We start from the raw sequence: 26,483 nt of genomic DNA, 5'->3' as shown, positions 1-26,483 counted from the left end.
ATTCTGAACTTACTATAACATTATATAACATAAAAGTAATTTTAAATTATTTAAATTTTACTTATTCGAGTTTTTGTTGCGAATTCATCAGCTACTTCTTTAAAGTTGATTTTTGAGGCCAATTTACGTTTAATAAATATTATTCCTATATTTGTTAATTTTTTCTAGTGTTATGCAGATCTTAGATAGTTTTCAATAATTTTAATTTTATTTAAACTTCTTTTGCATATTGCAGCTATCACTGGCATTGCTAAATATACCCTGAGTGTTATTTCGATATAAGTATAAACATATTTTAAAGAATAATCATTAATTGTTTTAATACGTATCTCTAAAGAAGTAGCTGATTTAAAACTATTCATCAAGTTATTAGTATGATGTTTTAAACATTATGATTCTGAATATAAATCAGTTCAATTGGGTTTTAACTGTTTTCTCTTTTGAATGAATAAAATTTAGTTAGTATATTTATTTATTACTCAGATATTTTAAGTATTTTGAAAATCATAATATACGTAGAAAATGCTAACATAAACCTTAGGTGAAAATTTCAAGTAATTACGGCTATTAGCTATAGAATAAAAAGAAAAATAGCAAATCGATTTAATCAAAAGCTAATTTTGCGTAAAAAATCCCATTTTTATTGTTTTTGTATGAATTATTGCTTTATTAATAGAAAAATTAATTCACAACACATTTTAGGCATAAATTTATATTTATAGTCTCTGGTTAATTCATTTTATGCATAATTTTTAAATGTCTCATTAATGACCCAGTTGTTCTACCAACACAATAGTATTCATTATTTTCATCTTCATCACATAACTCACAAAACGCCTTAAATTATTCCCGTTTAGCATAATCCCAAACTGAAATTCTTTTTCTATCCATTATTGTAAAACCGTAAATGTGATATTTGACGGATAAGCAGTATCGAAAAAAGTCAGTTGTGAAATTACTTGTTGATGAAATTGCTACTTCTAAATAAATGTATCAATTGCTGATAAATTTAACTTCATATCCACTTAAAAGCATACTAAAAATATAATTGATGGGCACAACTCGAATACGATGAATATTGAGTAACTCGTCCAATGGTTAAGCGTGTGGAAGACATTACGGAAAACGATTCAAAGTAATAATAAATCTGTGATATAGGTACTTGTTTTTTTCATATAAACAAGTATAATGCGTGAATAAACCTAAAATATTTGAATACAGATAGTAATTTTATGTGTAATAAGAACGAAACAAATTAGAGCTCTTAATAAACGTGTCACGTGAAATACGTGTTTATCCAAAATATATATAAGTTTTTACACACGTGAAACTTGTGTTTGTCCAATATATAAATATATATATACGTTTTTGTAATGATAAAATTAGTAATTTTGTGTTTAGTGCTTGAAGTTGTAACGTCCAATATGTAATTGGTATTCTGATTAAATTTATAATCATAATAATAATCACATAATTATCGGTACGGGATGTACACGAATCACCCCTACTCCGATAACAGCGTTCCGCGATTGCCTCCGCATTTACACAAGTCCGGAACGGCATCAATATCCGTTATCGATATGAACAACATTGTGAACCGGCCAGAGATGATTATCTTCAACGAGTCCCCGTATCGGTATACATTAGCTCTCTCATGGTTGGAATGTTGCGGTGTCTTCAAATCTACAAACTTTTTTATCATTACTACCATGATGTCGATCCAGAGAATGTAGCAGAATAAATCGGTATTTCCCGTGGCGAAACGTCCGTCTGCGAACGAAATTAAATGGATGAAGCCGCCAAAGAGTATTATAAAAAAAAATATTATTTAAAAAAAAAAAAAACGTTGTATTTGGCCGGTACACAAAATGAATAAACTTATAATGATTATGAGGAAATGAGATAATGTTTGAAGTATCTCTAAAGACAGTCTTTTTTATTTGTCTAATTTTATCTTGTTTTATTTTTTATTTTATTTAATTCAGTTTTATGTCAGTTCAACTGCAAAATGCAAAGAGCAAAACAATAGCATAAAGTATATGCACTGTTATGCACATTGCTTGAATTAAGTGTTGGTTAATTCTATATGTAAAAAATCAAATTCTAGAGGAAAAGGAAATCAATTAATTTTTAATTTTCCGGGAACTGTTCAATTAATTTATAACTTTATAGAAAATAGTCCAATGCGACATGCAGTACTGGAAAAAGTTGCAAAAGAAACTGGTGATAAACTCCATACATTGAAGTCATGTTTAAATACAAGATGGGCTTGTCGATGAGAAGCTGTGAAGGCAATTATAAATAATTATGGAGTACCTATTGATTATTGCAATACAAAACATTTGTGGAAACTGTTCAGTGCCAGAGATGAAAGATGAGAGCTAAAGGAATTGGTCTATTATAATAATTAAAAACCTTTGGTTTCATTTGTGGTATGCATATGATGAATCTAATTTTGATGTTAATTTTAAAAGTTAGTACATTACTCCAAAAGCTAAAACTGAATCTTGTTTTGGCAATAAAAAATGTTAAAAGTTTGAGAAATACATTAATTAGTATGAGAAAAGATGACACTGAATCAGTGCTCGACTTGAAGGGGAACGCAGGGGGACGGATTACCCCAACTAATTTTCAGAAATTTTAGTGTCCTTCTACTATTATTACACTATAATCATAACGCTCAGCCAGTTTTGGGGACGTTCTTTTTTTTAAAGTAAATAGAGTTCCCCTTCTTTAATTTTGCCAATTCGAGCACTGCATTAAATATAAACAAAAGTTTGATAATTCGGTTATATTGTGAAAGAAACATGATATTGATATCCCAGATAGTAATTCCCGTAAAGTTTCAACTCGTTTAGACCCTAATAATTATATTTGATGAATTATTCATCAAATTAAACTTTTTTTTAATACAGAATTGATGGATTGAAAATTACAGTATTCTATTCATTACATTACAAACTACTTAGTGGGATTGATTTAAGATTTAAGCAGGGTACATTTGAATTGATTAATGCTATGGCATGTATGTTATATATGAATATAACTCAAAATACTACAAAAATATTATCAACATTTTCCAAGGTTCTAGAGGAAGATTTAATTAATGAATTGAAACTTATGAAAAATTTTCAAAATGCTATGCAACTATATGGTGCTACTAGTGAATCTGTTTATGAATGGATTGATTGGTTGAAAACTTCTGGAAATTCACTGTATGTACTTGTGTTTTTAAAACTTTAAAAATGTTTACAATCATACCTGTAACCAGCTGTACGTGTGAACGCATTTTTTCAAAATTAACTGTTGTAAAAATCAAATTACGCAGTACAATGGGTCAAGAACGTTTGGAGTCATTATTACTACTTTTTACGGAACAAGAAATGGTATCAAAGGAAGATTTAAATGCAGTAATAGATGAGTTTAATAGTATGGGTAACAGACAAATGTCTCTTTAAGTACATAAAATACTTTTATAACTTCTATCTATGTCATTCATAATTATTATATTTGTTATACTTTATTTTTATTAACTTGTACCTGTATGATATAAAGTATTGAAAAAAAAATAAATACTTTAAACTATATTATAATTTATAGTTATTATGTTTGTTTTATAAACTGTGTAAGAAAATATAGCACGTGTGTTGATATTAAATAAGTATATATAATTTAGATGTGTTGTATTTATAAAATGGTTGACTAGAGGGCCGATGATAATATATGGGCACAACTGGCTTTTAGAGTCTGCGCACGCCTATGGTCAGTTGAGTTTTTTCTGCAGTAAATTAAAAACCATATTTTTTTCCTCAAATATATTATTTTTTTACATATATCTTTTTGTGTATCACTAACCAATTGTTTTTATTGTATTCATTTGTTTATCCAATATAATTTTCCTGTGTATTATTATTATATTACAAAATCCAGATACTCTAGCCAAGGGCGGATCCAGAGTCGGGAAACTGTAGGTTAAGCCATTTCAAGAGGCCATTTATTAGGGATGAAACTGAATTAGAAATGAATACCTTGTAAAAAAAAAAACACAATATGCTCATAAAAGTGTAAAAGTATATTTATATTACATTTTAGAATTAGTGATACCACCGATAATGACTTATTTACGATTGATAACTATAATCTAATTTTATTAGCGCAACAAACGTACGGTATAAAATATGATTTACTTAACTTTCTACTAAAACGATATAATTTAAAATATAAATTATGAATTAAAAAATGTTAGCTGTTCCCCTGAACCCCCCTAGATCCACTCTTGACTCCAGCTCTTAACAACGTCTCGATACTTGATTGGCGACCCTCTCAAGATTATAGCGGATGTCACCGGGTGCTCATTTTAGGAAAACAAGGATCTAAACGTTGAACAATTTTAGTTAAATACGAGTATTATTTGTACAGAATTAAGATAAGGTTATCTTTTTTTATTTTGAATTTGACACATGATCTTCTTTAATTTCGTGAATACACATATATTAGGAGTTTTAATACAAATTATTCATTCACGTATATACGGATTTCATGTTTATGTATGTACTAATTCACGTCTTCAATTGACACTTTTAATTAGAACATATTTCATGTCACTTTCTTTTAATCATCGCCAAAATATGCCAATCGACATATGGAACCACATCTGTACATCTTTCCTGACTTTGTCTTCCCATATAAGCCGCGGTCACCCCAAAGGTTTCTTTCTTTGTGAAGCGCCACATTGAACCAATCGCACTACTATTCTCTCTTTTATCCATGCATGTTCTGCCCAATGGAGTCTTTTCCTTTTTATTTCTATTATTATATCAGGCCTTTGGTACAGCTGTTTAAACACTTCGTTTTTTACTCCACTCTCTCATGGTTTTATCTATATGTGGCTATACTTTTTAACATTTTCCTTCATAAAATAAAATATATATAATTGAATAAAATCAAAATTTGTTCTGATTTCCGCAATATTCATACTTCATATTCGTATATTATCACCGGACGACTAAGAGAGTGATACATCAGAATCTCTATGTATCTTTAAGATTACTTCACGTATGATTAAAAACTTTATACACATATTTTACGTTACAATATTTTACTTTTAAAGCTACGGTTTATAAGGTACGACATGTCGCGGCGACAAATCATCGCGCCTGACGGCCGCGACCAGTCGTCGCGACACTTTTCGGATAGAGTGGTTTCCAAGACGTGACAAGTCGCAGCGATACAATTGGTATTCGGTCAGCGTCCATTTTTAGTTCGTTTGTTCAAGTGCGCACGTATTTTTCATATAATATAATATATCATATCACAACGAATAAATATATTTTAAATAATAATTCTTCTTACACTATTATTATTAGAAGAAGAACAACAACAAATTTTAGTTATCTCATCGCCAAACATTAGAAAACCTATAAATTAATTATTTATACATCGGAATAGAGAATAATTGATGATGATCAAATGTTATCTTTTTGAATAACATTTTCGTATAAACAGATGTTGACGACTTGTCGTAGCGACCTGTCGCCGTGACAAGTCGTACCTTAGAAGCCGTAGCTTAATGAGAAAACCGTATATTAAATTGAGGCCTGTTGAAAAATATCTAGCAATGTTCGATATTAGTATGTTTATCCAATAGACGTAATAGATATAAGGTAATTTACGTAGAACATATGCATAAAAACGATTTTGAAATGATTTCACCAATCAATTCAACATTTGGATTCATCTGTATTAGGTTTAAATACTTGAGACTATTTTTAATATATCGTTATTTTGAATAATTTTTAAGGTTATAATGTTATCTTAATCCAACGTATAATCAGTTGGTAATTATATAAGTATTTTTTGTATTTTATTTATACAAATAATTAATAACATGCACATTGTCAAACAATAAAATAAAATAAAAGGTAATTAGAAGAATGTAAATAATAGAAATAAAAATTAGAAAATATGATTAAAAAAAGATGAAGTAAGATTTAAAATATTTTTAGTACGATTCGAAAATAATAAAATTGATTTTAGAATATAATCCCTGGGAGTAGGATTAACTGGCGATCGTTTTTTATCGTACGATAACCCATAAGTAAACTTTTGCGAGACGGATGTGTCCAAGACAGTTGCTTTTTTCGCTTCACTTTCTCCGTCAATCTCACAAATTAGTCGGCTTTGAAAGTTAATACCTTTTAGTAAAAATTCTTGTGGGTTGTCTAACTTGATTAATGACGCTGTCAAAGAATTCGTATTCGCAGCAGGTTGGGTGGAAAAATAAGAGACCATGTTTAGTGGGTGTTTTTATTTTATTTATTTTTACTTTTGTTATCCACTCCCTCACTTATAACTGTTGTTGAATAATTTCGATTTCATTACGTCCAAATAAGGTGTCTATACTCAATAGGCAGTTTAGATAGTTAATGAATATAAAAATAGCACAATTAACCCTTTTACCATAAAATATTCATACGTTAAAGACGTCAAACTGGGAATTGCTTTTTTTTACGCCTTTATAGGTATTGTAATTAAATGATGAAGGCCAAGTGATTAACTGTATACAAAAACCATTTAACACTACGGACATTTATTAATGTATTTAAAAACCCAGCTTTATTCGTTAACTTATTTAAATTTATTTGAGATAAACAATATAAATATACGTAAAAAAACCTTGTAAAAACTAAACAAATATTCATGTCAAGATTTTATATTTTTATACTCAGAGCATAAATGCAGTTTAAAATGTAACTGACTATTCTTTCGTTGTCACCGACAACCGTGATGAATACGAATTTAAATCACTTAAATATTTTATTTTTTTAAACTAAATTCTTAAACCAAGAATTTAATTCAAAATGCAAAAGTTAGACATTATTAAACATTCATAAAATAGTTGTGAGAGGTGGCATTTTTCATAACTATCAAATATAAATTGGATAAAATACCTACTATATTCATTTTTATTTTTATACTAATTAAATTATCTAATTAATTAGACGTTTATAGTCTAAGATATAAAATCCTGTATATATATATATATATACCTTAGGTCAATTTGTAATTTTTATTCGAGATTCATATTGCTTATTGTATTAGTTTATAGTGTATCTTAAATTTTGCAAGATTATAGCCACCACCAGTAAAAAATATTTGTAAAATTTTTGATTCATAATTAAACTATTATTAACACTGAAAGAATTTTTTTATTTAAATATGGAAAAATTATTCTAAATAATTATGTAAGGTTCGGTGAATGATTTAGTATTGGCTAAAATATTTAGCCAATATTAAAATAATTTAGAATATTAATTTCAATATTTAAATTGTTGTAATTTGCATTAACATCATTGACATCCGTTAATTTACGCTTTTTTAAAAATTTATCCATTTTTAAATTTAACTTACAATATTTCATGATCAAAATACCTATACAGTATAATGCGTAACAATTACACGTGCTCAATTTTCATTATAATGAGCTCCGGCTATGTTTTCATGTAGTCATTTTAGTATGTGGTAAAAGTCAACGCAACTGCTTGTAATACCCGTATCGGGTAGTATCGGATCCCATGTAATATTATAGCTGTTTTATCAGGACATTTTATCATTTTTTATTTTCAAGGGAATTTTGAAGTTAATGCTATCATAAATATAAATTATAGTTTTGATTATTATATTTAGTTATGCTTAAAATATTATAAAATTATAAAAATTAAACGGTACACCTGAATAATTTCGTGGCACACTTGTGTACCGCGGCACAGCGGTTGGGAATCCCTGTGGTAGAGAAACGAAGAAAAATTCTGAACATCCAAGACGAAAACGTTGAAATATAAAAGTTTTATGTAACCATAAATCAAAGCATTGTGTAAAGTATCATAAGTTGAATTTTTCCTCAAGGGTCTAAAAATATAAACGTAAAAACCAAATCTCTTAGACTACTGAGTTAAAGCAAAGGATGAACAATAGCATGTAATGATGTCTTAAGTAATATTATTGTAACCTAAACATTTTAAAATAAATGAAATAAACCTTTTTGAAAAATATTTATCTGGAAATGTATGAACTAGTTATTTTAAAGGTAACTTATACATTAAATACAAAATAGTATATTTGTATACATTTTTTTCAAAAAAGAAACGTAGGGTGAACCTTTATTAAATATTATATTATTTCTTAAGAACTTATTTATTGTTGTTATTTTTCTCATATACATATATCCTTCATTTATAATAACAGTAAAACCGAATGAGTCATGAATTATTAATACGTACATGAATAACTTGAAAAAAGTCGATAAAATGAAACAAAAAAGAAATAAGAAAATAAAAGAAAGTAAAATTTAATTTTAAACATGTGATTAACTATGTATATTATTATTCCAATCAATTATTTTATATTTGCAAAAACAAAGATCTATCTTAGAATATATCTGAAGTGTGTTCTTATTTTAAAGCATAGTGCATCTAAAACTTACGAAAGAAGTAATAACATTTAATAATAAAATAATAATATAACTTTATTAGATTTAAATATAATCAAAAAAAAAATAATGGAATATGTAATTTATTTATAAATATATTTTTTGTTAAAGGAAATTTCAAATTATGCATGTAATGCGTTTATGAATTGTTAAATTTATTTCTAAACTGTAGTCGAAATTTCTTTCAGTTTACTCATATTTTATACGTTTATGATTGAACCATATTATTTGTACTTTGTTCTTGTATTTTTATACTATTTCAACAATAAGTCAATAATATTTCAATAAGGCAATATGAATATCCACATGGTGAAAAATTATCTCTGATGTTTTTATGCATTACTAGAATCGTATTATATATTTATTAATCAATAAATAGTATAAAATAAAGTCGTCCCGCTTTTACCCTATGTATGCTTAGATCTTTAAAACTACGCAACGGATTTTGATGCTGGTGTTTTTTAATTAATAGATTATTTCAAGAAGAAGGTTTTTTTGTAAAAAAAAAAAAAGAAAAGAAAACTGAAGACTGTATTAACAAATGTATTTAGTGTAATGTGTTACAATGACAATAATATAAGATTATTATTATTATTTATTTAACTGAGTAAATAGTACTTCCTTTGTACCGAAATTATAAAGTCTAGAAGCTATGGTGTCTTATAATGTATAGAAGACTTCATCGTTCGAATATAGGTCTTAGTGTAGTGAATTCCAAAATAGCACGTTTGGCAAGAGATGAAGAATCGTCAATGGAACGTAAGGCTAGCCTCAGTCAGCTTCGGAATAGACATCGAATACAGAGAGCCAGAGAATCGTCCACACAGACACATAGTAACACCGAACTAAACGGAGACAACTGAACAGCCATAGATCAAAGAGAGTAGGTAATTAATTCATGAATAAATAAAGAAAATTTTTCCATGAATTACGATCCTTCGATTCTTTACAAGGACTATTGTATAGTATCAATAAGTGCTATGTCATTAGAGTGTGTATATTGCTTGGCAATGAAATTTGAGGACGAATCGAAAGGCATGTGTTGCTTATAAGGAAGGGTAAAATTAAATGAAATTCTTCTTCCACCTGAACTACTTCACTCTCTTCTAACGGGTGATCATCCAAAATCCAAAAAATTCATGTGCAATATACGCCGTTATAATAACGCATTTCAAATGATCTCTTTCAAGAGTAAGCAAACCGTTGAGCGTGATTTTATGCCTAAAATTAAAATTCAAGGGCAAGTGTATTTCTTAGTTTGGAGCTTGCTACCACATAGACCAGATGATCTACAAATTTATTTTATTGCAGATCCAGATAACGCCCATGTGGAGCCGGGTTGGGTCGCTAGTATACAATATAATTATTTTTCTACAAATTTCTTTAGGTTGTAGTATTATTGATGTGGCCAACATATATTCGTATTTTTAATTTTTTTTTCTTACACCACGGACGCAACTATTTAAAAATACTTTTATTTAAAATGACCTCATTTGTTTGATTTAGGAAGAATTTTTTGATAAACATGCAAAAATAAATATTGATAAATATCTTCCGAAGTTGTAAGTTATCATTAAAGATACATTTGAGATGATGTGATAATCAGCTATTTCAAAATGGAAGGCTAATAACAATGTTGTTGATCCCTTAAAATAATAAAGAAAAATTAACCATATTTTTTTTAAATATTGTTTTACTATATTAGTTGAAATGGGTTTTATTCATTATTCGAATTATATTTTATCTAAATTTACCACATTTTAAAATTAATAAAATATATATAAGCAAAAAAATACCATTTTTATTTAAGATTTACCTTTATTAAATTTTCAAAAGACGATCCTATACGTAAATATAGTTAGGTATGTTGAAATAAAATTTTATTGAATATCATGAGAGTATTACATTTTATTATATAACTGAGAACAATTTTAGGTGCATTGATGGAACTGACTTTTTAAAACTTCGGACTTCAGTAAAAGATGTCCAGTATTCTAAGTATCTTTTAATATCTTACAGATGAAAAGATGCTGCATTGCTCTTGTTCAGTAAAGTAGCCATTACGATTGCTATTTATAGTGTTTATAGTTATATACTATAACATTCAATTTTGACGAATAAATTCGGCATGAAATTTGATATTTGCATAACTGAGATCAACACTATAGATATAGATTTTATCCAATTTATGTGTGTTTAGACTTTTAGATAGTAAAATTAACTATTAGTTTCAGCACTTACATGTACCATCGCGGTTGTGTGTTACATTGTTAATGATAAATTATTCTAAATTACACCTTGAACTCGAACGTTCAAAATATATAAAGGTTGTTTCTTAGTAACAGATCAATTTTATAACTTCATATTATATTCATTGTATCTAAACTTGAACAAAAACTTCAAACATTTAGTCCATAAATAAATAAGTGTCCGTAAAAATCGAATACCAAACAAGTTGTTCGTGTTCCGAATTTATTATATTAATTATTACATATAACGTGATATAGGTGTATGGACACATGATTCTAAACTATCCTCAAAAATATACGCGATTTGAGTGCGTTTATGGGATATTTAGTAATATGACTAAGGTAGATATATATATATATATATATATATATAATAATAGTAAATTATAAAAGTGAAAATACTGTTGGAAGCACCAAACTGGAAAAAAAGGAAATTACTTTGATGTTAATTCATTAAAACTGCCTGTAACTTTGATGTGCATTTTATAATTTATATAATGTTTAAGTATTTTAATATACGTTTCGTATTTTGTTGCAGAGTTTTAACATATGAAAAAATATAAAAATTATCACGTACACTAATAAAAAATGTATTTAACTATAAAAGGGTGATAAATCGGTTTACCCAATATTCAGAATTGGAATACCGAAAAATCCACGTATTATGCTTTATTTTTTAAAACAATTTTATTTTCAGCATTTAGTGGAAATAGTTTCGTACTACGCAAGTTAAGTGACTTACTGACTTCAAACCACTGATGTCTACAACAAATATGAAAATAACATTATTGCTAGCAAGAGTCCACTGTGCTCTGGTAAGATTTTATGTTTCAATTAGTGTTTACCAAATATAATATTAGAGCTCTACATGAGAGATAAAAGTAAATAAAAAAAATAAAACTCTGACAAGACAAATTTTTTATCGAATTAGGAAAATTACAATATTAATTCAAAAAAAAACTATACGTGTTATGAACAATGTAAAGATGCAAATGGAAAATATTTGAAGTAAAATCATGCATTTTACGGAAGTAATCTTAATTAAAATAATTTTTAGACATTGTAATAAAAGCATTCTACCTTTAAGATTTGATTCTGATTTGTAACTCTTTCAATAGTATTTGAGTAGTATGTAAATTGTCAAACATGAATCTATCTATGGCTATAAAGCCATTGATTTAAAACAATTTTAAAATATTTATATACGTTAGACATAGATGAGGTTTGCTAAGGAAGTTTTTCCTTTTTGACTTATGATATAAATATAGTTGTTACTTAACATAGTTCAATGATAAAAATTGTTTTTTAATATCGTTCCTAGTACATTTCAAACGTTAAGGCTCTTCCATTCATCGTCCTTAGTTTTTACTGTGTGGTGTTAAAAAAAATAGTTTTAAATTATTTCGAAAGTTATTTAATAAATGTTAATGTAGAAGTAATAAATAGAAAAAAACAGTAGGCAATGTGTATAATAATATATTCATATTGATATACATGTACAAGATATTTTTATACATAGTTCAGATTAAGATTCAATATAGTTACAAGTTAATTTTTTTTTAATAATAGGTATATTTTTACTACCAATTCAACTTCAAACATTTGAATACTAGACTGTTGCAGTATTGAATAAAAAAAGAATATATATAATAGAAACTTAAAAATTCTACAATTATCTACTTGATCAAGTAATTATGTACATTTTAAACAATTTGAAATATCAATAACTTCTATGGGTGTAACTGTCTAATATTGAATTATTTCATTATAAATCTATTATTTTAACAATTATTTGAACAACAATTGAAAAATCGCGTAATTTAACTGCAGCGTAAATTTCACATAAAGGCTTATGTCTAGCAGACCCTTATGATTTTATAAAATTAACAATGCAATTATAAAAGCTGTAGTAGTAATTGCATATATTGTTATATTGTTATGTGTTGCTGTATAAAATGTAAATCGTACACAAATCAACAATAGTAACCGATTTATTTATATTAGTTTTTGATATTTAAATTTATCCAAAAATGTATATTTATTTATTTATAAACAGTCATGAAACGAAAAATATTAAAAGTAGTAACTAGTTGATAATTATATTAAATTTATTGAATATAATGCGTTGGTTACTTTTTTATTCATGTCCTGAGGGTCACCATTTGGGCGTATCTATCTCCAAGGTATACATTGGAGATTCAATGTTTTATCTAATAACGATGGCCTGTAGTCCGTTGTTTGAAGTATTTAGTCTCGTTATAAATTCGGTAGTCTTGTTCAATAATTCAAATGATCTTCACTTGTGTTATGTTGATCAATATTTACAAGTATATACTAAATCCGATATATATACCATGTGATTCATAAAGAGAGGTAATACATAGTTGAACAATTACTTAACTGATTTCGAAAACAAAAATAAAAACCAAATCATTAAATCCAAAAAAAAATAAAATAAAAAAAAAATATTCCGAGATGATCAATTTACCAAAAGGCTAATGAGTTTTAAAAAGAGATAAAAAATAATGATAAGATGTATTATTAACAATTACAAAACTATAAATATATAATTAGTAATAAATATAATATCCGTATGTTCTGTTGGTTCATTATATTTAAAAGTGGTAGAAAAAATATTAGGTCAGAGCAATATACATATATTGACGAATATTTTAAAATCGATTTTGTATCGCTTTATGAAAATATTTATGGTTATTCATCAGTATATCAGTAAAAAGATACCTATTGGTAAATTAATATAAAAATGTTTTTTGTAAACCTTGTGAACGTAAAATATATTTCGAGGATCCAATAATAAATTATATACGATGTTCCTAATGCACGAGATTTAAAAGATAAATCATTAAATACAGTGAAAACTATTTTGTATTAACAGCATATGATAACTGAATCAACCCTGACGTCGACTTAAGGTTCGTGCTAACGCATTTTTGAAACGAATAAGAAACATTTGTCACTTTTAGATACTTATGAATGATAACGAGAGTTATAAAAAGACATAATCAAAATGCTAAATCTTTAATCCATCTACATCTAAAATATATACGAGTAGTATATATCACTTTATTCTCAAAACAAAATTAACATAAAATAATGCGATTTTAGTGAATATTTGTGAATCTTATGTAAATTATTGGTGTACTCATATATTATGTGAGCAATACGGACAAATTACGGACAAAAATGGCCGGTTAAAAGTGGGGAAGAGGTACCGGTGGGCAAATAACTCGGGATGGCAAAATTATCTCAGATAAATAAAAATAAAATTAATATTTTCTTTCTAAAAAGATTCATCTCAAAAATGATTTTTATTATTATTATTATTATTTTTTTTTTTTTTGATTCACATATATATATATATCTTTATTGTTCTACCTATATGTTGTCATTTTAAATAAAGAAAAATTAATGTAATTAACTAAGTAGGTAGACACTCAATTATACATAATAATTCAATATTAGTTGGTTTATTACACTTACTATTAAAAATTTATAGAGAATGCATATCTAGTTAAAATTACTAAAAATTAATTAGGAACTAAATTTTCAATGAGAAAGGAAAACATAAAAAATGAATTTAGTTTATGGCCCCCGGTGAAAAAAAAATGTGGTCACCATTACTACGGTATTAAAAAAAAATGTGTTGAAAAGGGGCGTTATAAATGTTGTGTCCCGAGGTGCAAAATCACTAAATCTAGCACTGATCGGGCGTAACCAAAAGTAGACCTTTCCCTTTTCCACTAATACCCGTTTCCACCAAAAGTGTATCTTTCCCTTTTCCACCAATATCCGTTTCCACTAAATAAGTTAAAATACCTATACTTTTCTACTTTTCATGAGTTTTTCGAATTGATATAAAATATATACAAATATACATACAATATAATCAATGTATATTGTACATTTATTCTATTTAATTGTATGTTAAACCGTTATCGTACTTATGCATATACTTTTATGTCCATTAACCATTATAATATCTAAATAATCAAATACTTTATAAACAAGTGAAAAGATGGCACGGTTTAAATAGTGCATTACAACTGCGTGTGTGTTAATATAAAACGTAAATTTTAAAATTTATAATTCTATGATGGCTAAAGTTATCGAAAGTAAACGTGGAAATAAAACACTAGTACTAAACAACTTTAAATTTTTTATTGGATCAGTTAACAAATATCAACTAATTATATATATAGTTACAATTTACATAACTAAGGTATCGTATACCATAATATATTATTTTTTCATATTTTTATATCTGACCATTTTTTAAATAAAATTTAACATTTTTCATCCTATATTGTATATATTATATAATGCCTTTAAATTTATTGAATTAATAATATATGTTAAATAATGTTATTTCTGTGCTATAGCTTTAAATTTAAGCGTAGTATACAATTGTTTTGGTAAAAACGTGGTCAATATCTCATTTGGTGGAAACGGATATTGATGGAAAAAGGAATGATACACTTTTGGTGGAAGCGGGTATTGGTGGGAAAGGGAAAGGTCTACTTTTGGTGGAAACGAGCATCGCCCTACTGATCGTATTAAATAAAATATTTTATTAAAAATGCCAAAGCATAATTTGCGGTGACCAATAAAAAACTGGATAGTATATTATATTCGAAACAATATATACCAAGAATGTACTATGATTAAATTAACAATGACGTATTATTTCAATTTAATTGGTTTTTAGATTTATAATGTTTCAAAATGCATGGAACAAAAATGATTTCTTTATGTTTCTGTATTATACCATGAACGTAATAGATTTATTTTTAAATTTCTATGGCCACAATTTTTTATTTTCTACAAACTGATAACAGTTTTATCCAGGCATTAGATATGAGAATTATATTTTTATTTATATATATATAGTATAAACATAATATGAAAATTATAATGTATTTGTCTAGATGCTCTTAACTATAAATATTTTTCATAACTGTCAATTAATCTCTACTATTTAAACATTTTCACTGCGGTCTGCAGTAATAATTTGGTTCTACTTTAATGAAATAAACTATAAGGAAGTAAATAGTAACAATTTATATTTTCTGTCATTTAATAAACACTTATTTACCATAAGAATATTCCACACCTTTAAGAAAATAATAATAACAAGAAACAAATTAAAACCATGTTCCATAACAGTATTATGTTAGCAACAGATTTCCATAACTTAACAAAACTTATTTTAACATAGTTAATTTTAAAATAGATTAAAATGATTTTCAATTTATAGCTTAAGTCTGAAATTATCAATATTACCATTATATCATGATATTTAACTATAGTATCACATATTATTTTATTTTATATGATTCAATGCAATAGAATAATATAGTTAATCACATAAAATTAATATAATTAGTCTAATGGTTAATTAGACTGTTATAAATTGATTATGACAGTATTTAAAAAATAAATAAATTTAAACTTATCTTGAAAATGTATGATGAGCAGGTACTAAAAAGTATTGTATAGTCAAATCTGATTAAAAGTTGTTCATTAAAAATTATGTATGAGTTAATGATTTAATTGAGCACTGATAAAGATAATTATTGTACATTGTTATCGCTAAAACTGAAACTTAAATTGAAATTATTGTAAACATAATACGATTATGTACTATTGTGAATAATTAACTCATACAAAAGAACTAACAGTAAATAAAATCATCATAGTAAAGTGATTTTTATTTATATTAATCGATACTCACAAAATAGGGCATTTTATATTATACATAATGTAAGCGTTCACAGATGGTAATATTTTATACATGAATTTTACGTTCAAATTTTATTTACTATGAATAAGTATAAAATGGCTTTATGTAGGTACTTATAACAAAATCAACGTATGAAATATTATCGTGTTCATAAAATTGTGTTTAATTTATTATCAATCGATTTAATATACGTAAATACAATAAACAGCATACGAGTGGTTGAAATAATGTATAATTATTTAAAAATATTTTCAAGTAGTTAAATAAAACAATTAGGTACATTACTTCGAGTTGACTTATATGTAATAGTTGAACTTAACATGAGTTTTAGTACTGATCGGTCGTGATTATAGATGGGAGCTCAGTAAATTTACTTGTTAAATTTTACCGATATTTTTTTATCCGGTAAATATTTTTTACCGTTCTAAAAATGGAGTGACCATTTATTTCAAATCTTTTCATGTGTACATTAACTTTGGCAACATTTGATTTTTATAGCTAATTTTAAATGTATTCAAAAAGCAAAAAAACATCAAATTTTCCCTTAAACTTCCAATGAAAACCAGATAGGGCTCGTTCATAAATTGTTTAGAAAGTCTTAAAAAAAAAAAAAAATAAAAATAAAAGCATAATACAGAATTTGGTAGTTTCTGATGATATAAATGTTAGTAAATTGAAAAAATATTTAAATTAATTGTAAACATTGTACATGTTTATTTTTGTTTATTTAATAAAAAAAATAGATAAAACAGTGAAACGCAATATATTATCATACCAATATTGGAACTACTCGTATATTGAACATTTTATCACTCTTTTTCGTCCAATAGTTAATTGGATTACAATCCTTGAGAGTGATAGACCAAGACTTTCTGTAGTACCAGAAGCTTTAAATGAAATCAAACAACATTTTATAACTCATATTTCAATTTCCCCATTACTTGAAGTGTAAGGAACAATGTTGCTAAGAAAAATTGATGATCGTTATAACATGGCTATAGATCCAATTCATTTGCATATTTTATTCATCATACTAGCCATACTTATACATATTTAAATATAATACTTGAGGTTAAGTGTGGACAATTCTCCAGTGGTAGTATTGGTTAGCCAAGTTATAAACATGTTACTGTGGTCGTCATAAATTAGTAAAAAAAAAAATATATCTATATATATAAATATATATACACTATTATAAAAATGTATGTAAATTTAAGTAAAATTTACTGGTAAATTTACCGAAAATTTTTATACGGTAAAATTTCCATCATTAGTCGTGATATTGGAAAGAAAATATTTTGTGTTCCCACATTCGATTTCTATTTAAACATTAAATAAATGCACCTAATGCATAAGAAATATATAATGCATTTTTTTTTAATTTAGTGTGGGATTCGAAAAGACACATGAACAGTTGGTTGTGTTTAGTAGATATTTTTACACTATAAAAAATTGCTATAAATAATGACAGTTATTGCACTTCCGTAAATTAGGCCGTACATACACAGATGTACAACAATTTAGTAACAGCAAACGCTTGTAATTTATTTTCGAAATGACCATACTAATATTATTTTATAAATTTAAATGTATTATGCTTTATACGAATATTTATTAAACAAAATACGTTACACGTATCATGTGTATACGATATCACATGTTTTATGAATAGTTAATAGGTACTGCGCTTAAAGGTAATGATTATAATCGTATAATTTAATACGGCTATGAATGTAACTCACAAAACAACTCATATATGACATCTAGTTTCTTAAATCAGCATATTTCGTTGGTATTTCTACATTATTATTCATTTTTATCATCTATACCGATTACGAATGTCATTGGTTTATTATTATATTTTTTATTCTACCAGTGGCGCAATGTTATGGCTGTTGGCTGTAAATTGTACTGTAAGTGTTTTTTAGCATATATGTTTGGTGATCTTGGTCAATTTGTGGAACATGTCTTAGTCGCTGAAAATTAAACGATCGGCCATCCGATAACTAGTTATCTTAATTGATGACAATTATCGAACTGCGCTATAAAATGCTGGTTGCTGAGCTCCGAGATAATATAATATGTCTGATTCTACTCGATAGTCATAAAAAATATATCATTAGTCTCAACCAATTATATTGTGTTAAAGTTTTTCTCAAGTAGATACATACAAATATTATGGTACACTACACACAAATACAAATATTGTGAGTACTACGGGAAATATAAATGTTATAGTTGAACATTACGGGGGTTTCAGCTATGTCATAAAATTATATGAGAAAGTAGTGATAAGAATTGGAGAATACACCTAATAGGCGGGAACGTACAGTATCCATCGTCGATGCAAAAAATCATGATGATCGACACCATTAAGGTGGATATAAATTACTGAGTTCAATTTATTAAAGTGAGTTTGATATGAAAAAATATATCAGTTTATTAACCAGGTGGATTGAAAAGGTAAATTATTTCTTGAAATATGAATTCAGTTTAGAAAATTGTGTACCTAATATAGATATAGCTAACTATATTATAAAATTATTTAAACGAAAATTCCAACAAAAAATATGTATAATTTTTTATTCACAATAATATGATCGAAATTAGCTTACATTATATAGTACACTCCGTTTATTTTTAAAATCAGTTTGGTAAATTTTTATGCTTTTTTTTAATTAAGCAAATTAGCAAAAATCGCTTGTAAAATAATCGAAAAAAATAAATGAATAGACGATGCTTATCATGTGTCATATATTTTTTAGTAAGACAATTTATACTCTAAGTAATCTTGTAAAACGTAAGGTAAAATGTTAAATACTATTTTAATATTGTGATTTATTAATTTCTAGAATATTTTTCGCAACATTTTTTAAAATTCACCATCACAATAAATATTTTAATAAAAATAATATTTTCAAATATTATTTAATTTATATATAACAGATAAAGAACTTAACTAACTTTAACCGAAAAAAGATTGAAAATCAACTTATATTTTTAAAGTAAACAATTTAAAAAAATAACGACCTAGTCATCATAACGTATTTAATATTAATAATTTATACCGTATACATATATTGTATATGTTTTTTTTTATTTTTATTAATTTTGGGTCCATACCAAATTTCAATCAAATACCATGGTAATAATTCTGGAGTGATACAATGTATTTTTCGTAACATCTTACTTTTTAACACTAACCATTCCGCTTCAAGTGTTTATGTAGTTGTGGCTGTGTTTGGATTAATAATATATTCGGAATCATTTACAGTTTAATGATTATAACGCAGGTATTGGAGATCCACATATCATTTCCGCTCGACTGATATTATAGTGAAACTTAATTTTGAATTATTGGTATGAATGTTGGTACGTCATTCAACTATAAAAATATTTTTTCTAGAACGTCAATTTTTCTCCAATTCCAAAAACCCACAGATTTTCGATATATTCATCATATTTTTTTGAAGTTTTTGGTGTATTTTCTTTATCTGAATCAGATTCAGAATTTAAATATGAAAAAGTGTGCAGCTTATATCTTTACGTAGGTTAAAACAGTCTTACAACAGTGCTAGGTGTTCTACCAGTCAATGAAATTATTGTTATTGGTAAGTATTCACACCAATAAAAAGCTATTCCAAGAATTTGACTCAAAACTAAATTTGAATTACATTGATAATCTAAATACCAGTGATAGTAAAAAATGTTTTGATTTTCGAATGGACTGACAGGTTTATATATATAGATTTATAGATGATAGGCACCCTTGAACTGTATAACTCACGGATGTTATTTCACATATTTCACCTGAATATTATCTCTTTTCTTTAATATAGATTATGGTCTTACTTTGAAATTTCATACACAATATTACCTCACCATCTGATAGATAAAATTATGCAACTTCAAAAATGCAATGGTTGTTCTTTCAGTATAGATGATTGAATAAAATTCAGTCGCCAACATATTCAAATAAATCGAACAACTACTCGTAGTTAAATATGACTCCCGACGAGTACAGGTAAACTGATTGTGTAAAATATCAATTATTTATATCAGTGACCTCATTTTAGTTTTAGAGAGGGGGCAAATTTTTGGACCGGCCCAAGATATAACTAACAAAAAAAAAAAAAAAAATCGCTCAATAACTATTACATTACAACTACGTTTGTAAAATACTATATTAGTAATATAATTTTTGAAAATTGATGAAAAATTCATAATATTATATAAATAATAAAATAATTTGAAAAGTCAATTTCTAGTGAGCTTGCAGCCCATACTCGGCACCCGCTAATGACAATTGGGGGGGGGGGGCAAATTCAAATTCTCACCTTGCCACCCCAAATGACGCCACTGATCTATATTCCTATTCCTATACAATAAAATTTTTATTTATGACAATCAAAATACCTAGCAGATGAGCGATACATAGGTTAACATTATACGTATTAATTATATTAATTGAAGATTAAATACTGTAGGTAACACATTAAAATTGTAATAACTGTGTAAGTTACATACTACAACGAAATTGTTTTTGTAGGCCACTTATTGTAAGAATGCCTATTTGTATAATTTTGGTATTGATGACGTACACGGTATTTCATTTAAATTTATTTAACAGTAGTTAATAGGATTTTTTTTTTGTTAAAAGTAAAAGGCTCAATAGATTAAAAAAAATATATATATATCTATCACGAAGTGTGGTCGGTGTGTGAATTTTTCCACAAGCTATTCATGTAATTTTATTTACGCATTCATTATGTATTCTTATTGTACAAATTTTTTATTTCATATTATCAAATAAAAATAAATAAATAAAAATATAATTAAAGTGATGCTTAAGTATGTTCCATTAAGTATACTCAATACTTAATATGTTCTGAACTAGTTGTGCTAACATACGATAATGTACTATGGTGATCGTTGCCAATGGCTACCGATACAATTGTTGTTAAAATATAAACATAACTGAAGGGTATCATTTTCCAACTGTACTATAGAGGAATATATATTGTATACATTATAGTGTATGCAAATCTTTTTATTAAAACGAAACTAATTAAATCACATACAATGGGTTTTTATTATACATTTCATTTCGCATAAAGTAGCATGCAGTATTAAGTACGAGTTGTTTATGAATTCATACTGCATATAGTTTTAATTTAGTAAATTTGAACGTAGTTTCTCATTTAATTAGACAATAGTTTTTACTAGAGCTCTTAAAACACATGTCACGGAATTCACGTGTACACGTGAAATACGTGTTTATCCAAGTATAAATCCATTTTTATAATGATGAAAATTAGTAATTTTATGTTATACACTTTAAGTTTTAATAAAATATTATTAGTACAGTATTAAGTTAAGGATATACGTTTTTATTTTGAATTTTACACGTGACACGTGACACGTGAATTCCGTGAATTCACGTGTATTAAGAGCTCTAGTTTTTACCAGGGCTTAAAACCGGTAACTGGTTTGTAATGAAAACCGGTAAGAAACCGTAAATTTAAGAACCGAAAACCGATAACCACTTTTATTTTTGGAATGCTGGAAGCGGTTATTGGTTATCGGTTATCAAGGTAAGTATCTAAATATTAAGCCTGATTCACACCTGTCCGGCACGGAACGGAACAGCATAACACGTAACGGCACGATAAAACATTGTATTATTAGTTTATATGAGATAATTCTCATTGGTGAGTACGTCACCACACCAGCACAGACCAGCACCGACCGGACCAACCGACCATCATTCGAAAAAATGTTTTGACGGTCCGATTCGTGCCAGCTGTGTCGGTACGTTTAGTGTCGGCGCAGTGTGAACATAGAAACCGATAAACATCGGTGAAAAACTATTCAAACTTACATAATTTTATTTAGAACTGAAAATATTTAGATTTTCTTTATTTCTTTTCGAGTACAATTTGTAATCCTCACGTTAGTTTATCAAAAATACAACATTCTAATACTCATTGAATTTATTCAAGGAATAAGAAACTTTATATCAATTTATTATTATGCTCATATTATTTTTTGTGCTATTCTTATTACCAGGTATAACAACATCTACTAAAAAAATTCAAAACAAATTACAAAATTCTAACACATGAATAATAATATGCCACTACGTTTCAGTCCGGTATTCTGCCGTGCCGTGCTATGCACGGTATTTTTTTCAATTCCGGTTTTATAACCAAAACCTATTTCCGACCAAAATAATTAATGGTTTTTTCGTGGTATTAATACTTGAATTATATCATGATTACATTATACTACTATAGTTGAATTTAATTTTCCAGCTATTTTTAAATATTTTTCCCCAATTAACCAATTAATGTCCGTCGAGCATTGCTTTTCTGTTGTGAATATCATATATATATAGGTATAACCAGGGCTGGGCAGTATCTTAAATACTAGTATTAAAGATACGTATCTGAGATTATTATCATTATTTTAATGTATCTGCTATCGTGGTATCGTAAATACTTTTTGAACTTGTATCTAGTATCTATTTATGATTAAAGATACTAGATATAATCTATTGTTATGTAATAATAATTATCAATAATTTAGGTTAAAGTTTTTCACGTCAAAGACATTCACTTGATAAATGAACAATATATACAATATTTGCTCATAATAAAGATTATATTACATGTAATCTTTATAATGAGCAAATTTTGTAATCAGTAAGTTACATATGGAAATCCAGTTTATCGGCAGAATGTTTTCTTAATTTTATCGCCCTGAAAATTTATTTTAGACTGTTTGATTGTGCGATGGTTAGTTCATATTTTCTATTTACGTGGTATTTGTGTAGTGTCGTCAGATTTTAAGTATCTATTACTAAAAACATGGATATGTAATTGTTAATATTCCAATATCCTTATATGGAACATTCTATACAATTTTAAATTTTGATGAAATAATAAATGTGAATTGAAAATTGAAATTATTTATTATTAATTGTATTTATTATTTATTGATTGATTATATATATATATATATTATTTATCGTTACTAATTGAAATTAGTCTCTTTAAAAGGTAACCAGAAATGTATTTTAAAACATGGAGTTTAACATCTAAAAAAACTTTTACTATAATACTACATATCATTTTTTTGAAATTTAAACATTTAATAATTAATAAATAAACTTCGTAATTTATAAATATATTTATATTATTTTTTATTGTATCTAATGTAAACGAATAAACAAATAAATAAATAAATATTAATAAATGTATAAAGTATCTTGTATCTTGTATTTAGATACTTTTTTTTAGGTATCTTGCCCAGCCCTGGGTATAACTATACATTATAAATACCACCGTAAACGTCGTCGTCGTGGCGCACTGATTCCTATTATGAAATACTTGGTGGAATAGAGGCTTAGTCCATTTAGTATTTATGATATTTTAATACTGTCGTTTTAATATCTGATTATCCAGATTTTGGGGTACTGTATCATATACATTGTATATTATACAATATAATCAAAAAGTTCTAAGGCAATGTATTAATTTTAGTGTCATCTTAGAAAATTATTATATTTAATTTTAGTTTTTTACCGTTATACATAAGAAAATTATAACAATAAAATTTTTTTATGCAATTTAGTTTTTTTAATTATCATTATCTTGATCATAATATGTTTTAAACTTTAAAGCAGTTTGAAAAAATAAATATTGAAATTAAATGAAATTGATCTAATTAAAGCATATTAAGTTTTTGATTTTGTAATAATAAAAGTTATATTATCAATCCACATATCACCTTAATAAACTCTTTTAAAAATATGATTAAAAAATTGAAAATACGATTTTTAAAAACCGGTTTTAACCGATAACCAATTACCAATAAACCTTATCATCAGCTTTTAAATTATTAACGGTTATTATAGTTTTTGAAATATCCTTAAAGTAACGGTTACCGGTTACCATAATATCAAAATTAAACGATAAACGATTACCGATTTTAAAAAATTTTTGACTCCTACCAGAAGTGATTACCAATTTTATTAGGAACGGTTTTAAGCCCTGGTTTTTACTATAAATATTATAAATAATATTTAGAACCTCGTAACATGAATAGGTTATCACAATAATATTTTACATTGCATATTTTTTTTAGGTACTCGATTTAAATTACTGATGAAATAATTTATACTCAAATTCTTTAAAATATAATAGCTTAGTTTAACACCATTTAAGGATAGCATGCAAATTTGAATTTGATTTAATTGATCAAATAGATTTAATAATAAATAGTACATTTTAAAATCACAACAATTCTTCAATTCATTTATACCGCATTATTTCTACAATTCACACCAAATATAAATATTATCTTTTAAAAAACAGCTATAATTAGTATTAAATTATCATTTCATAGTTTTTAAAACAATTATATTCTTCTGCTATCTTATATTTTATATTTTAGATAGAATGTTATTGGATTATACATCAAAATGTGATATATACATTGACAAAGGAGATTTAAATTATAACGTTAAAAATATTTTTCAAGTTGGAGTTTTGTTTATCAAGTAAAGCTTTTGATTCATTAGTTTTTTTAAACACGTTCATTAAAAAACTATCATGAAATGAAGAGTACGTTTATTGTTTCAAATATATTGATCAAGGAAAATTATTGCTTACTTAAGGTTCTGTTGCAACACGACTGCCGTAATAGGTAATGATATAAAAAAAAATAAATAAAAAAAAATGACATACATAATACATTTATTAATATATTATTGTGAAATAAATAGGGTTTCCACCATGCCCATCATCTTAAGTGTCAGATTTTCAAGATAAAATATTATATTATGCAGAATGATGAATGATTCATGTTCATACCTCATAATTGATTTAAATTGATTTACTATTTGTGTATCAATACAATTTATCAATGCGATCGTTCGATTTTCGATTTCTTTAAAATTAATTAAAATATTTACTTCAGTTATGATTATTACGATACTAATTTATAACTGATAAAAAAAAAATATTCTACTGAAAGCAGTTATTTTAAATAAAATAATTAGATACTATAAACAACAGTCAACAATCAACAACAGTCACAACAGTCACTATAACATATTTTAATTATAATAAAAGTTAGTAAATTATGATGTATATAGATTTTTTTTTAAAATAAAAGATAAATATTTAACATATCTACTATTTTTTAATATGAATACGAAAGAAGCTAAAAAGGTGATTTATAAATTTATTGTTTCCCATGAGAATATAACATATACAGGAACAGTAAATGAAAAATAATTTTTTTTTTCAATTTGTTTCATTAGTAAGCATAATATGAATGTATAAAATAAAAATTAGGTAAATTACATGTTCAATCATGGATAATACATTTTAATCTTAATTCTCAAAATTAACAAAAAAAAAAAAGTCCTTGGAATAAATAAAAATTTAAACCTAATTACCGTGATTTCCCTTAAGGACAACAATATATTCAGCATAATTTGAATAAAATTATGTATAAGTGCGGTTTTTTACTGTTTTATAATTGCAAGTTCATTTTTACAACGAAATATAAAAAGACTTGGTTATAAACCATTTTACAAATGCATATTTAATTTCGATTAATGTATCGTGCTATGTAAATAAGATACATATCAAACATACTTAAGTTTTACAATTTCACACCGATATTTTCGGATGTACCTAGAAAAAAAAAAGTCATTTTGGATATTTAATTTATTTTGGAATATTTCCTTACCAAAATATACTGTTGATTAATCATTTTTAAAAATAAAATAGTCATTATTTGCCATCCTGGAACATAAAAACATTACGTAAACACGTATAATATTACGTACAGGTGTTTCCATTTATAAATTAAAACCATTTATATACAGTAAAATAAAAACAAATAAAGGGAAACTATAAGAACTCTGAAAATGGAACACTAATAAATCAAATTTACTTAAAACGCAGTATAT

The 26,483-nt window shown here is 26.2% G+C and overlaps 1 protein-coding gene across 3 annotated transcripts in view; it reads right to left on the bottom strand.

Annotated features, from left to right (window-relative positions):
- LOC112685482 overlaps positions 1-26,483 on the bottom strand; it is a 188,876-nt gene that overhangs the window by 20,584 nt on the left and 141,809 nt on the right. The window contains exon 9 of one of the 3 annotated variants that reach the window (XM_025557398.1): positions 4,291-4,373. The exons of the other annotated variants lie outside the window; for them this stretch is intronic. Coding sequence (XP_025413183.1) covers positions 4,358-4,373 — 16 coding nt within the window. The 3' untranslated portion in view covers positions 4,291-4,357. Of the gene's footprint in view, positions 1-4,290; positions 4,374-26,483 lie in introns of those variants that run through there. 3 annotated transcript variants of the gene reach the window in all.

The sequence above is a fragment of the Sipha flava genome, unplaced genomic scaffold (assembly GCF_003268045.1).
Source record: "Sipha flava isolate LNK unplaced genomic scaffold, YSA_version1 277_pilon_pilon, whole genome shotgun sequence".
NCBI classification, from domain to species: Eukaryota; Metazoa; Arthropoda; class Insecta; order Hemiptera; family Aphididae; genus Sipha; species Sipha flava.
This window is presented reverse-complemented; position numbering and strand designations above follow the sequence as displayed.